Source organism: Scophthalmus maximus, chromosome 2 (genome assembly GCF_022379125.1).
Source record: "Scophthalmus maximus strain ysfricsl-2021 chromosome 2, ASM2237912v1, whole genome shotgun sequence".
Lineage (NCBI taxonomy): Eukaryota > Metazoa > Chordata > Actinopteri > Pleuronectiformes > Scophthalmidae > Scophthalmus > Scophthalmus maximus.
Window position 1 is genome coordinate 11,402,418 of NC_061516.1, and position 15,897 is coordinate 11,418,314.

The following is a 15,897-nucleotide window of genomic DNA, read 5'->3' on the forward strand; positions in this document are numbered from 1 at the left end:
GCCCCTCGCATGTACTGTACCTCAACTCCTGATTAGTTAAACTGCTGAATGATGCATTTGAAAGGTTTAGTGAATTAAAGTTACTGTCCAACTTGAGGCATCAGGGACAAGCTACAGAGCTTTTGTGGGATCTCAAGGTGCAGCTGTCTCGTCTGAATGAAGCCACATCATCATGCTGGGATCAGCCTTTAGATCATCACCTAAACAGCAACATTAACTTATTGCCAATCAAACATCAAAAATCCCTATCATTATATCCTTAAATTACCTTCTCTTTAATACCTCTCAACAATGAATTAACAGTGAGACTGTACATCACTTCCCAAAGGGGGATTTCTCTTCAGCAAATAACAATCTAATTTCCGTCCATACACAGTCTTTGATGGTATAACAGGCTAAAAGTGAGTTTATGAATCCCAGAGTCTCATCACCATCAGTCACCACTCGCCTGTTATGTCTGAAGGGTAGACCTGTGTAGTCATGTCAGCCCGCATTCCTCTCATAACTCCCCCCTGCTCTCTCTTAGCTGGCTAAGCAGCCCCACTATACGCACGCACACACACACACACACACACACACACACACACACACACACACACACACACACACACACACACACACACACACACACACACACACACACACACACACACACACACACACACACACACACACACACACACACACACACACACACACACACACACACACTGATAGGGGTTAGTCCCCAGTTAGACCCCAGAGCGACAAACATTGACAATGAAATATAAGCTGATAAGGGAGGTTGTAGAGGGCAGTTTGTGTACGACTGTGAGTGTGTGAGTCTCTGGGTGTTGGGGTGGTCTGACAAGAGCACATGTCCTAACCCAGGCGAGGGATGGTAGGCATGTTTGGAGGTCAGGGTGGGAGTGGGGAGAGGAAGGAGGGGGTTGGGAGCTCATTCAGGACGGTAAAGAGAGGGAGAAGCATGAGCGCTAAAACAGCAGCGGACAACAACAGCTCTCTGGGAGCCGGCTCGGAAAAGCAAACACAGCATCAAGCGACAGGAAGCGTCTCGCTCGGCACAAAAGGCAGAGCCGTCGCTTTTCAGTGCTCAGAGGGAGCGAGAGTTTGAGAGAGGAGCAGGGGATTGAGCAGGACTGGGCAGAGTGTACGGTTGCTTTTGTTCTGACTCTCAGCGAAGATCTATGACATCATCAGTTGTTAAATTATGGGTGAAAATGAACCTGGTGACAAAATGCAAACACGTCACATGCACAGCTGTTCCTTTGCGGCTCCACACTAGGGCACTGATTCTCAGCAATGGCAAAAAGACCCAGCTCATTTAAAACTTCTTGCTGATGTCACAAAAAAAGCAGGCAGCATTTTTTTTACAGCTATTGAAGAAAATGTTCTAAGAGGAAAAAGTGGTGGAAAGTTGGTCTGATTTGTAATTTTAATGTAATACTTTCACGTTTTACATTGTGCACAAAAGAAAATGTGACTAGGGTCACAGCTAATGATTATTTTTTACTACAATACTATCATTTCCCAGAACCCAAGTTGTTGTCTTCAAAATTTGTTGTGTTCGATCAACAGTCCAAAATCCCAAGACATAAAACAGAAAGAAATTGGAAATCCTCAAAGTGGAGAAGCTGCAAAAAGTTAATAATTTTAATTTGGGGAAAAAAAGAGAGAGACTTTAACAATGAGTCGATTATCAAAATTGTTTTAAAGACCAACAAGTGACTGCAGCTGCAGCGGACATTATAGGCCAAACACGTGTCACCTGGACAGTATCCTCTCTACTGTAAACCTTTCACTAATGGAATTCGCGCACGAGTTGGCTATAAGCCAGGCCCTGAACACCACATAGACGGCAACCGAATACTGTTTGTATCCAGAGACGGTATGTGTGTTCCCTGCTGCAGCATGTGAAGGCTGCTGGACTGGTGTCAAGTCAGTAGCAGCCCCTCTGCAGCCATGTAAACTTCTGAAAACCACAACCAGGGATGTGGAATATCAGTGCACACAGTTTGTTGAAAAAGAGCAACATCAGGCCTGGGAGAGAGACGAGCGAGTGAATTTCCTGTCTCTTCACCTCCCCTCAACTGAAGGGCAATAGCAACAAGAAGTCAAACAACCAGGAAATGACACGTGAGAAATTAATAAAAATGACTAGGATCAACGCCTGGATGTTGTGTGCCTCCGCCAACCAATCAAGTTCCAGGAAATAGTATATATATTATAGTCAAATATTAGTTAAATCATGTCCAGAAAAGTGTTTTTCCCCCAGAATATTATGATGTCGCACTCTCAATGAAATGTAATCACTTCCTTATTTGATCCTTTTATACATTTGTGTTAAATTGCGTTATAGTAATAGTATGAATTCATGAGTAATGGCCAAAAACGTGCTTCGTTAGGCCACAGTGAACTTGACCATCAAATTTTAATGAGTTCACCCTGAGGCCGAAGGGGAACATTGATGCCAAATTTGAGGAACTTCCCTCAAGGTGTCCCTGAGATATTGTGTCCGAGAGAATGAGACATACATATGTCCGCAAAGGTGTGCACAGATGGGCAGACAGCCTCCATAAAAACCCTCATAAAGAATGAGTTGAAGAAGAAAAGCAAACAAGCAGAGAGGAGGGGAAGATAAAGAGGAGGAAAGAAAGTCAGAACAGGAGAGACAAAGAATGAAAGAGAAGAGGGAGGGGGGTGGAGGGGTGATGGACCTTGCACTGAGTCATAGTCACGACCGATGACGGGCTGAAAGTCCAGACAGGCGGCACCATGGAGATAAAGACGGGGCAGGTGGAGCTGGACAGTGCTGCTCCCCATTGATTCAGACGGTTTCTACATAGGATTTAATGGATTCATTCCAACACGGGACGGAATAAAGAGCGAGGGAGGACGACGCAGGTCAGAGAGGGCACAAGAGCGCACAGATCAAGTGTGCTGATGCTTTAGGACAGATCTACCTTTGATTAAAAATGTTCACCTCTCTGAGCCGGTGTGAATATTAATATTCTGATTATATAAGAGGGTTTAGATTTTAGAGTTGTATGCACTCTACTCAATTTAGTTATACGCCTTTCAGAGTATTCAAATGCAATGTATTAACATTAACATTAACTACCATCTACATCGAAGTTGTAATGGAGCCCCCCCCCAACTATCTAGCTCACTATGACTTTGATCACCAGTGCATTAAAATGGCATTCCTGTTAATAGCCCATGTAAAACATAAGAGGAAATTGCTATTTCTTAACTCTGCCTTCACGTAGCTCGTCTAACTCTAGTTCTTAATCAAACAAAGATTTCAAATAATCATATTTCTGTGCTCCTTTACTCAGACAGTGCAGCTTGTCCTCCCATGGTTACGCCTGAGAATATTCAGCTTTACCTGTCATTCAAGCCAAGTGTATTCAATAACCCCTTCAATAAGCACTTCCACTTAAAGTAAAGGGCTGTTCACTATGTAGTTTTGGGTTGTTGTTTGTTTTTAGCACATAAACATCAAACATTTTTGTTCTCAGATTTCTACCCAGGTTTGATGTGTATATCATGGTTAAGCACTGGGGAACGATCATTATTGGTGAATTTATGAATTAAAAAAAAATAATAGGGCGCGTTTTGCGAGATAATTATCGTAAATACCACGTTATTAGAACTTACAGTAATCGCCGCTCATTGAATTCCCACTCTATTCCCCTCCTCGATGTCTGACCTCCAGTCCACACTCGCCTGGAGGTCCATTCCTGTTTCTTCAATGGCTTTTGTGTGCGTGCGTGTGTGTGCATGCATGTGTGCGTGTGTGCTTCCCAGACAGGGCCGGATGAGTGGTTCTCTGTCAGGCCCAGTTGAGCCTTATGTTCAGAGCCTTTGCTCATTGTTCCCATCTTGAACAAACAGCGCATTTATTTTTGTTTGGCTTTCCTGGTTAATTGAGAGAAAAAATAAGTCTAAAAAGTATTCAGAGCTGTCCTAAATTAAGACATCAAAAAGCCTGATAAATATACACCAGGAGGGCCTGAGTGTTTTTTTTTTAACACACCAGACATTTAAAAGAGCCTGCGATCAGTGAGCACGCCCAAAAATGGAAACTTCTGGAAAACTGGAACCAAAAGAAGAAGATGACATTTTGCCTCTGAACTGGAGACAACAGATGTGTTGACATTTTGAAATTATTGTCGGGTAAGGGGTGTGCATAGTTTTCATTATGTCAAAACCTTTGACACGAATATGAAATTGTTCAAAGACCAAAACAAACCAAACTTTTTCAAATTGGATGTGAAATTGGTCCAGTCGGGTTTGTTTGCTGTCAAACATCCATTTAAGCAATAAAAAGACTTTAAGATAGAGAGCAGGACAAAGTGACCAGTTCACACGCACAAACACCAAAACACAAGACAAGCAGCATGTACTTTGGAGTCAGATCTTGAAAACCAATATAACAGAAGTTGTAACAAACAGTCAGCGTTTCAAGTCGCTGACATGCACAGGATCCCATGTGAATACTAATTTCCGGCGAGAGGCCGCTCCAGACTCTCCCACAGGGCAGAGTCAATCAGAGACAGCTTAAGGTCTTCTCTGATCGATCTGCACTTCCCAGAATCTGACATTTGAGGGGTGACCCAACCTGGCTGGACTCGAGCCTCATCCTCCGCTGAGAGTTTAACACAGGTCCGGTAATGAGCTGCTCCGAGGACCTGTGCGTTTTGCGGGTAAAAACACACTGTAACACCCCCCTCCCCACAGAACATTCTCCCTCTGGGGTTCAAGGGCTCCTCTACATGGTGACAACACAGCTGTCCTCCTCTTGTGCAAGTGTGTTTACATGCACGTCATTTACCTTGTTTTTCCCTTTCTTCTTTTCTTCCTCTAGCTGTGCTAACTGTCACACACTGACACACACGCACGCACACACAGGGCTGGATGCATGATGTACGGCACGTAACTCCTTCCAGTGTCACCTATATTCATTGTAAAATACAAACGCATGGATTTGCATAACCGGATTTACCTCAAATAAAACAATAAGGTGAATCGAATTCCCATTCAGGTCTCTCATTCCTCTATTAATCGCAGTAAACAGGCTAAGTGCGACGTCTGCCTTTGCAGTGCAGCTCTAATCACACAGATTCGCTGTGCCCTCGGCAGCTATTTGCACCTCAACATCAAATAATCTCCTGACATGCTTACAATAGCTCCCGTTTTCTGTTTCACTTTAATTAGGGCTGCTGTTTGACAAAAAGGTCCGAGGACAATAGGACTGTAATAACAACTGGCACGGGGCTGACCCGCCCATCGGCTTTGTTCTCATATCACACACAGCGGCTCTGCTGGCTCTCTGCTGACAGATGAGCACGACACAAGAGCTCGTTTCCCCCCGACTCCAACAATTCGAAAACGAGGGATCGGATGGAAAGTGAACAGCGATGGCCCAAGCCGCCTCTTCAGTCACCATTAATTATGTAGGCTGAAGAGGCTGACATAAATCACAAAAGGGTGACGTTATACTGAAGAGGCAATTATTGTTGAGTTATTAGCTCTTTGACCTTAGTCCGAAGCAGACAAGACTGAATGTGGACGTATTGATAAAACTACACCTCATTAACCTTCAGATTAGAGCAGAACCTGGTGCCTCGCTGTCCTGGAGCTACAAACTGTATGACGGACCCGTCAGTGTCTCTGGACGTGAGACATGTACTTCATGGCTTTCCATGTGGACAGAGGGCTCATAAAACTGCAGCAGCCTGACCTTTCACCAGACCTATGAAGCGCAACACGTCCTCTGGCAGGAACCATTTCCCTTAGTTTGCCACAAGACACAAGAGGGTCACATACTTTCTGGTCCAGGGAGCTACATTTAGGGTAACTGATGCAAATACTATATGTCTCACAAACACTCACACAAACATGTCCATGCATTTCCCTGTGGAAAGCATTGGAATTCAGCAGAAGAATGAGAACTCTCAAGAGGCAAATAACGGCCATTCTTGTAAATCTCTCCTGAGAAAAGTTAAACACCAAATGTGCAAAATATTTTTGAGAAATTGTTCTGATCCGAAGTTGCAGGACCCTTTTGTTCAATCTACATCTCAGATGCCCCAAAGAGAATCTTTAACTCATTGACCTTTCTTACATTTTATACAGGATATTCAGTGCGTTTTATAATTGGGAGACATTATTTGGTAACTTGGTCTGAAGGAAAAATTAAAAAATAGGAATCTTTGTATTTGTTCCCTTGAGAAACAAACCATTATTCTGAACACTTCAGCACAAGCCTGTCACCAGCAAACTGGCAGTTTGCTAGATATTGATCCGATATGCAAACGGATATGCCTCATGATCAAATGACCTTTAGGCAGTACAGTGCAGGGAAGTCACAGATGTTCTAAAAATAGACTTTTTAAGGCTAACCGTCTAGTAGTCTGTGAAAAGATCCAATTTGCGACTATGCAAATGGAGAAAATGCACAAAGCTCGAAACATGAGCAGTTACTCCAAGAGGGGACAGATTATGCCACAGACCGAAACACACCTCGGAGCCAAATCTTCTTACTGCATTCCTGATGCTTGCAAATAATCACACTGTGCTACTAAGCCCTTTGTGAGGCGGGATCACAGGTTCCATAGTTAAATCCACACCAGTGGGAATAAAGCTCTGTTAAGGGTTTTGTGGTGCTGGAACGCACCGTCCTGTCCTGAACTGAACTGGGATTTGCAATTCCTTTTGGATTTAACTTTAAGCAGTGATGGAAAGTAACTAAGTACTTTTACTCAAGTACTGCACTTAGGTACAATTTTGATCAAACTTACGCTTGAGAATTTTCATTTTTAGGTACTTTATGCTTCCCCGCTGCTACATTTCAGAGGGAAACTGTACTTTTTACTTCACTATTTGACATATAGTCACTAGTTATGTTGCAGATTTTATTTACAAAATATATGATGGTCAAATTAAATATTATATTTGTGTGTAGATTAGAACTTTATCCAACTTAAAGTAGTTAAAGTTGGATCAGCCTCAACCAGCTGGAACATTTAAATGCTCATTACACAATATTGACAGTATATGACCCTTAGAAAGGGTTGATTCTGCAGAGTGAATACTTTTACTGTTGATACACGAGTTATGTTTAGCTCAAAACATTTCTGTAGTTTTTACAAAATAAAATTCTGAATTCAGCAGGTATTATTTTTGACCAATGACTGGTGTAGTTACACAGCAGATGGGGTGTAGGGTTTTCTCAAGATGATAAACTGCCTGAAGACATCACACTGGCTGACTTTGTTTCGCCTTTTAATTCCCTTTAAAACTAATTTTCATACGCCTTAATGTGTACGCTACATACTGGAAATATTTTTGTTGTGGTGGTGGACATCCAGCTGGTGGTGGCAGATATCATCACTAAACCTGTGAGCTTTCAATGCAAGCCAGTAGACACACTATCCGCTGCCAAATGTTGCCCTCACGTTAAAACCATTTGAGCCAGGGCTGTGTCAGTACACGGGTCCAGCATCTTATCAGACAGCTCATCATCACACTGACAGCAATGTTATCTCATCTGGTCAGATGTTTCCATCACAGAGGATCTGTTGTCTGTGTTTTACCAACACACGCACCGTGTGACCACCAAACCGGGGATGAGGAGAGAGGGTGACTCAAAGTTCACTGAGCAGCGCTGCACCTGAGAAATATTGATCGGACAGTGCATCCAATTATTCGGACCATTTACCACCGGGGGAAGCTCGGTCTATTTTTAGCAGTCATCATCGTTCGCACTTGGTCAGGCCTGAGCTTCAAGCTTTTGGACTGAGTGTCTAAAGAAACAGAGTCACGTGTGTTTACAACTCAAGTAAAATCCTAAGAGAAAACAGAGAAGGTTGAAATGATGCCTCTCTCCCCTAAACTAGAGTTTGCCGCCTGGGCCCAGCCGGCCTCATGGTAAGAGTTTAAGCATTAGCTAACTGGCATGCTGGCACACAGACCTGATGATTACACAGGCAAATCTCTAATCCCAGTGGGTTTAATGGGCTCCTTAAACTAGATGTTTGGGGAGCAGCTAAGCCAGGTGATTGTCAGCATTTGGCTCCATGGACACAGGGAACACAGAGGGGGAACACAACACAAACACAGTGCATAGACAAAGGGACATGCATTAAAAACTAGACAGGGTATATAAATACACGCTCGTATAAATCAAGCTCGTCTGTAACACGGAGTGCTGTGCTTCATTGTTTTCCATTACCTCTGAACCACTTTGTATCCCCAGTGAGATGACAGCTGGGTGAATGGTGTGTCTGCAGACACAGCAATGTGCCACTACAGTCTAACACCTCAGTGATGGCTGAAAAAAATAAATATAACTACTGAACCTGAGGGCATAGACACACCAGCACTGCATCTGTGCAATATAAAGGGGGGAGTAGAGGCAACCATCTAATTTTAAGTGAGAACCCGAAGAGTGTGAGACTAAAATAAAACGGGAAAAGATGCAGAGAGAAAAAACAGGGTGTGAAAGTTAATGGGGCCTGCCTTGGATTTGAAAGAGGTCTCTGGCCTCTGATCCCTACCGGATAGCCTTCTGTTTTCTTCTGGCACCACTTCAGTAGAGCATTTCGCTTAGATCCTCCGTATTCCCGCGCCAGAGCAGCCAAGGGGTCCTTTCTTTCCACACTGTCACCCGGAAGCGCAAACCACAGTCACACACACACACACACACACACACACACACACACACACACACACACACACACACACACACACACACACACACACACACACACACACACACACACACACACACACACACACACACACACACACACACACACACACACACACACACACCGAGGGAGAGAGAGAGAGAGAGGGAGAGGTTTTCATTTAGCGTATGAGAAGTGTAGTCTTCGATTTACCCTGTTACATCTGTGTAGCTTAAAACCTATATTTACTGTAGATTTAGAGAAATAATGGCAAAAAGAGAACTTCTACAAGGATGATGATGTATGATGACCTACAGTATATCATGTGCCATGATGGAGGAAATGAAAACACATCCTAGTCGTAAATAATTCAATTTGAACAAATCTTTTGGTACTCCTTCACTCTCTTACTGTAGTAATCTAAATTCACACACATTCCAGAGTTCTGGGATTTGTGTGAATTTAATTATACACAGCCCATATACATACAGCCTCGTTTCTACTGTTATCGGCTTGCGGCCAACCTAGTTTAGTGACAGCACTGTATAGTACAGTATAGTGACTGCACTATTATGAGAAACAAGGGAGAGGAAATAGAATTTACGTGTGGAGCAACAGCTTGGGTCAATGCGCATCTGGGGTATTATTTACATTCCCTGCTCCCTGGGGTTTGTATTGGAGCTGAAGAAGGTATGCAAATATCACAACATACAAAGTCATGAGAGAATGAGAATGGTAAACGCTACATACGTCATCATGTCTGTGCTGTTAAACTCATTATCACTCAGTTCCAGGCACTGTAAAGGGCAGAGGATGCTAGACCCTGTCCCTATATAGCTACTGTAGTACAGCTGCCAGGGGAGTAGCAACAAATTCTGGGTCCTATACATAAGCAGTCTCTGCGGGTTAAGGTTAGGGTTACTTGAAATACATAGTTCAGTCTCTCAACCAATGTATTCAGCTAATTTTTAATTTATGTTATGACACCAATTACTTATAAAACACAAATTACAAAAAAACTTCTAATTGCAGACTGAACGTGTGATCTTTTAACAGTGTATTGCTGTTATTGGCACTTTTATAATGGTGGAGAGCAGACATGCTGAATAATGTCATGATGACAGAGGAGCTGAGGCCGGAAAGACAGGTTTCTGAGTTGAAAGACCATGGAGAGTATTGCTCATTAATGTCAACAGTGTGTTGGTTGAAGATGAGGATGTTGTCCCCAGTGACAACTTCATAGACCCAGTGTGAGTCTCATATTTAACCGTTACAGTTGCAGTTGAAGTCATGCATGAGTCTAATTAACTCAATTATTTTTTTTTGTGTACAAAGAGAGGAGTGGTATGTGCGAGAAAACAACGGCTGAGTAATGCCAGAAGTATGTTTGTTTAACAGGTGTCTCTCTTCCATGTTTCATAAGTGAAAACCCCATCTACTGTGTGAAGCATCTGTGACACATCCACACTGTTAAAAAAAAATAGTTGGTCAACTCTATAGTCTCTCAGCTGGGACATATATATTTAAAATGGAATTTCAGATAAATATTACTAGTACTAAAAAGGCTTAGAGGGATAATGAATAGCAGGTTCAATGCCAAAAACTGTTCACAAGAGCAAACCAATAATTTCACAAAAACACAGATCTTGAAAAACTGACCCACATACTCATTTTCTGCCGCCTGAACTTCTGCAACTCCCTCCTCTCGGGTATCAACCAAAAAATCCAACGCCTGCCTCCAACTGGTCCAAAACTCAGCAGGTAGGCTTCCCACTGGGAACCATATTAATGTTAAATCGTAATCCAAAGCAAATGCTCCATCTAAAACTATTTACCTCATTCTTCATTATCACTTAAAACAAATTTTATTAAATATTATTTAATCATTTTAGCACAAATGTTTGGGGGTTTCAACAGTCAGGGAGGAGGCTGAGATTATTTGACCAGTTTCAAGGAAAATTGCAGAGCTAAAGAAGTGGAATTACCTCAAAATGCCTTGTCAGAGAAAAAGACTGGGAAATCCCACCTGAGTTTGCTGTTGCCCCGGTTGTAGCTGAAGGATGCTGTGCGGCTGCTGAAGGAGATGGGAGTTTTAATTACAGACTCCAGTGAAGGGCTCTTCCTCATGAGGCTGTTAGGTTTTACGTCTTCCCCGCAGCCTGACAACTTGTCTGGGGGGAACCCGAAGAAAGCACAAAAAGGGAGCAAAGCACGGCACAGGAGAACATGAGGGGCGAGTCAGAAACACATAGATCATAATATGCTCTGTAGAGCACATTTTAGAGATCACACTTTATTGTACTGCACATATAAGTAAGATGGCAACAAAAGCATGGATAAGGCATACAGTACGTTATCAAGATCAGATCAAATGGAAAAAGAAAGCAAATTCATGTGTGTAATTTAAGGAATGAAAAGAATAAGTTAGTTTTTCTTATTTACTCCTATGACTGGGAGTAATACTTTTAGTTAGATTTTCAGACAAGTCTTCAAAACACTCAAAATTACCCTACCCGAGGGCCTCTATCCTTCTCTGCCTCTTCATTTAACATCCTGCGTGGACTAATTACATTTGACATGCCAGCCTCATACTCATACTTTGCCTGAGTCACATGCAGTACTTTGGCTGTCTGTCCACTGACGTAAAAGCAGTGTGCGAGGCCATTCATTTGCTCCAGTATGACTGCTTAATGAAATATGGATATACATGTCAATGGAATGATCACACATCTAAAACCACCTCTGTGCTACATACCGTGAGGATGAGAGAATTCTCCCTGATTGATCCTTTTCTCCAATGTCTTTGACAGCGGCTTTATGTATGATTGTCTCTAAAGGAGCGTTAAAACAGAACAGGGATCTCATGATGTCAGTCACAACGGGGTTTTTTGATCCACGTGTAGTTAGTGTAAATGTCTCGGCGTATACCTGGATCGGGGAGACAGCAGCAGCGGGGGCGGTGCGTACAGGAATCCCACTCAGCGGGCTTCTGGGTGAGGAATGCATTTGAACTGTGTGACCTGGTCCATCTGAGACACCAAAAACAATATACAGACCTCGCTGATGACTTTATCAAAACGACCCTCGAGTATCATTTTCTAGTAAATAATCAACACATTCGTTCAAAGCAAGGTCTTTAGAAAAGGAGTCTAACTTGTGACAGCCCAGAATAATACAAATAGAAAAAGGGGCAACAAAGTGAATGTAGTATTAAAAACAAGGCCTACAGAGAGAGTGACGTATCAAACCTAAATACCTTTTGAATAAAGAAAGGTTTGTGGATTCACTATCAAACACTTATTTTTGGTCACAATGTCCACTGTATTTGGTCCACCTGTACAGTCTAATGCATTCCAATACAGCTGTTCCTCCATAAAGCACACACTTATGTTCACTTTCTGTTGAGTTAATTAAATAAAATGTTTCAGCACTGAATTCATAATTGTTGTCGGTATTGCACTTGACTGCATTCAAGGTGTTTCTAATATTCTGCCCCCTCCTGTGTGTAAATGGGAAGGACACCTGATAAGACATACCATTCAATTTAATGTACACCACATTTAACTGTATCACCTCAGTGATAAACAATATATCAATACCACACATTTTTGACGATCCCAAAGCCATACAATAAAACGGAGTTGAAGTATCAGACAGATGGGCTGTTACAGCCAACACTGAACTAACTCAGTTAAACTGCTGGTGTTGCCGTTTATGTTAACATAACATTAAATGCTGATGCGTTTGGGAAATATATTTTGAATTTTAGGAAATGTGTTCACATGAAAAAGTGAGCTACAATTATTTTAACCAGCTACGCATTCTTGTCAGGCCCATAGTGAGGTTTTTAAGTGATTATTGATATAAATAATTACAGAATGCTTTATAATATGATACATGATGACATTGCACGAGAGCAGTCATCTCCATAGTGCAGCTGTAATTCAATTCAAACAAAATAAATTGAATATCTTGGATCAGATGCAGATTTACTCTCCAACCTGCCCGGGGTCATTTTAGGCCACACAGTATACTAGACTTTGCTCCAGAGAAATGACAGATATCCACACTGCAGATCTCACCAGCTGTTCTCCTCTATAGTTACACTGCTGCAGCAGGACTCCCAGTGACAGTGTGTGAGTGTGAGTGTGTTTGTGTGTGAGGTGCTCTCTGCTCACTCTGTCCAACAGTATCAAAGGACTTAATGAGGGATTTGACAGTAGCTCCGGGCTCTGTTTCGGCATCTCCACTGGCGTCGGTGGGTGTGGTCGGGACCATGGACATGCCACACCAGTGACGGCTGCTATCGGAGTCGAACACTCTCACCTCATCACCTTGGGACCTGACGGACAAAACGAACATGGTTGCTGTGTAGAGACATTCACGATACATACACAAGACTGGACTTTTACTCACTTCTTTACTACTCCTCACACGAGCTCACCTGCTGATTAGAATGAATGTCTAAACAGGGCCTTCAAGTGTATTGATAAGATGGAGTAATCCCGGTAAATAGTAAATAACTGATGACCAGTAGTTGATAGTTGATATATGTAGATTTTGAACTTTAGAGCAAATCCAATCATCAAGAAGATTTCCACACATTAACCCTGGTGATGATTAGACTCAGGGCTATGGGGTGAGGGATCAGAGCATCTTTATCTGAATGAATGAGGAATGAATGGCAAGTGAGGAATTTCCGTTTTTAATGCTGCACTCGACTCACCACCAAAGTGTGGACAGAGAGATATGCAACCACAGTTGGACTGGTGTCATTTCCTTTATTCATTGACCTAATGAACAACAGTCACACAGATGTACAACACGCTTCTCTGTATCTTTCAAAGCATAAAAACAAAGTGTTTCTGAGTCATTCTTTGAAGAAATACATTTACAGCACATTCACTGTATTGTTCATTAAATGGCTTTAAAAAGGACCGATCATAATGTTATCAAATAATCCCCCCCCCCTTGATGTAGTTTTAGAGCATCTTGAGCACCAGTGCTTCATTATCTGGCAGAACAATATGGCTTTCGATAAAAAACGCACAATTTGAATATCTATGCTAAAAGTTGGACTTTAAGTAAAACCTGAGACAATCGTATGCCATTATACCAACAACAACACAATACTCTGTAAGTGTTTGGCTCAAAGATGAAATAAATCAACCGTGCAATGAGTGACATCTTTCAAAATGAGTGACATCGCAGAGTTTGAAATTTCTGATACACTGAGAAAAGATGAACGAAAAGAAATCTCTTGATATATTTAACGACACAGTGAATGTGTAAGGAAGAAGAATCAGTGCCTTGAGTGACCTCTGATTTAAGATAAGTGGTATGTGGTTGATACTTTCATCAACCATATAATCTATACATCTATAATTTATCAGTAATGTAATGTGAAAAAGTGGAATGATAGAAGAATGTGACATCTGCTTTAAAGGATAAAAAGAATCCCTTCGGGAACCTGTAGCACAGTCTTCTTGGTCTTTGAGTTTAAATGGACCATCAACCTTATGTTTGGTTTGAGGAGAGTAGAAAATGACTCCGAGGTGCAGCTGTCAGTGTTTGTGGCAGTTCTAAAATCATATTTTGGCAGTTCTGTGGACTGCCTGCATGACTAACCGCAACATTCTTCTGGTTATTTTATGGCAGAAATCTACAATGTAAATTAAGACAAAGGGAGCAGACAGTACCAGTGTATCCCATGTGGAAGTCTGTTTACAGTAATGTGTGTTCCACACTGCCATCTAATGGGTAATGTGACACAGCTAGTTGTTTCAAGGCCAAACTCAAGTGTCCAAATAAAGTGAAGTTTTGTTTTGAAATCATAAATATCAAGTTTTAAAGTAAACATACAGATGCCAAAGGTAAAGTCATTTGATAGAGAGAAATAGTAAGACCACAAGTGCCACAGAGATTTTGAGTACGGACACATGGACTTTCAATCCTGCTGCTTTGCTCTCACCTCTAAATGTGGGTTTTCTGCTGTTAAACGTCTGCCTAGGAATCTTAACTGTTTCAGCTTTGCAACTGGCTGAACACGTACCAGGATCCTTTCATAAGGATCCTGTGTAACAGGTCACACACTTTACATCCTCTCAACTCTCTGAAAAGGCACAAAGCTACTTTGCACAGTATGAAAAGGAAAGTCTCTCAAAGCATGTGGCATTTCTTCAACCAAAGTCAAGAAACGTACAAACGTTAAAAGTACATTCGTTGAGAAAAGAAAAAAAAAAAACAGTATTATTATTCAAAAGGTTCCAGAACGTAAAGACGTGGAGTAATGGAAACCCGACTGTGTGTCACCAGACTCTGCTTGGGTACTGCATCTGACTTTGAATGAGACTGGTTTGCCATATTTCGAATAACTCAAAAAGCTAATAAGAGCAACAATAACACTGTCTTCAATTGGTTCTGAGGTGGAGGGCACTTCTCTAGTGCCCCTCGACTGCCGTCTTTGTGTCAAAAGTGGCTGCGGTGCTTCTTCTGTGGAAAAGAAAAAGAAAAAAAGGAAGATGAACTACTGTATACAATGACTGTATAAACATGTGCAGCAGAACTAGGGACCTCACATTTCTTCTGAACTTTTGTTGTTTTAAAATGCAGACCTCTGGGCACTGTTGGACTATTTAAAACTGCTCCATGCAGACCTTATTGGATTAATAAGGTCACTCATAATGTCAAGTGTGACTAAATCAGCCAGTGATGAAGACACTGTGCAAAATTTATCCGAAGCAGATGACGCCTTGCATGAGTTTAATTTATTCATGCCGTGCAGACCATCCTGCTGCTTATCCAACAAAATAAGTAGGAGGGTTATTCATTCACAGAACAGCAGGTGGCACCAGATACATCTACTGGAACGGAAGGTTTGAAGGACCAGGCGAAGCAAATCAAAAAAAGGGGTAAGACGATCCCCGAAGGTACAGTCAGCCAGCATAGGGAAAGACAGACAGAGTCAGACAGGCTGAAACAGCAACACCAAGCCAGACACAGGCAGGAAGGTCAGTGAGCAGCAGCACAGGGCGGGGAGAGGCAGGCTAGCCGAGACAGGGCTGACAGGGCAGGGGACTCACCTGGACTTTACAAAGGGAGGCGTATCAGAGGGACATCTTTGACAGAGTCGTCACAGGGAGCTGCTGGAGGCGGGGAGCGGTTGTAGCGTAACGGCTAATCTTGGGGAAAGTTTGCTGAT

The 15,897-nt window shown here is 42.2% G+C and overlaps 1 protein-coding gene across 9 annotated transcripts in view; it reads right to left on the reverse strand.

Annotated features, from left to right (window-relative positions):
- Positions 1–15,897, reverse strand: part of specc1 (sperm antigen with calponin homology and coiled-coil domains 1) — a 64,077-nt gene that overhangs the window by 9,013 nt on the left and 39,167 nt on the right. For 6 of the 9 annotated variants that reach the window (XR_004790154.2, XR_004790153.2, XM_035625518.2 and 3 more), the window contains 5 exons: positions 12,875–13,038; positions 11,625–11,725; positions 11,452–11,527; positions 10,723–10,867; positions 8,565–8,667 (listed from right to left, as the gene is read on the reverse strand). Coding sequence is in view for 5 of the 9 variants with exons in the window: in XM_035625518.2 (XP_035481411.2) it covers positions 8,565–8,667; positions 10,723–10,867; positions 11,452–11,527; positions 11,625–11,725; positions 12,875–13,038 (589 nt within the window). In the remaining 4 variants the exon portion in view is untranslated. Of the gene's footprint in view, positions 1–8,526; positions 8,668–10,435; positions 10,470–10,722; positions 10,868–11,451; positions 11,528–11,624; positions 11,726–12,874; positions 13,039–15,897 lie in introns of those variants that run through there. The other 3 variants (XR_004790155.2, XM_035625522.2, XR_004790156.2) reach the window with 3 other exon arrangements.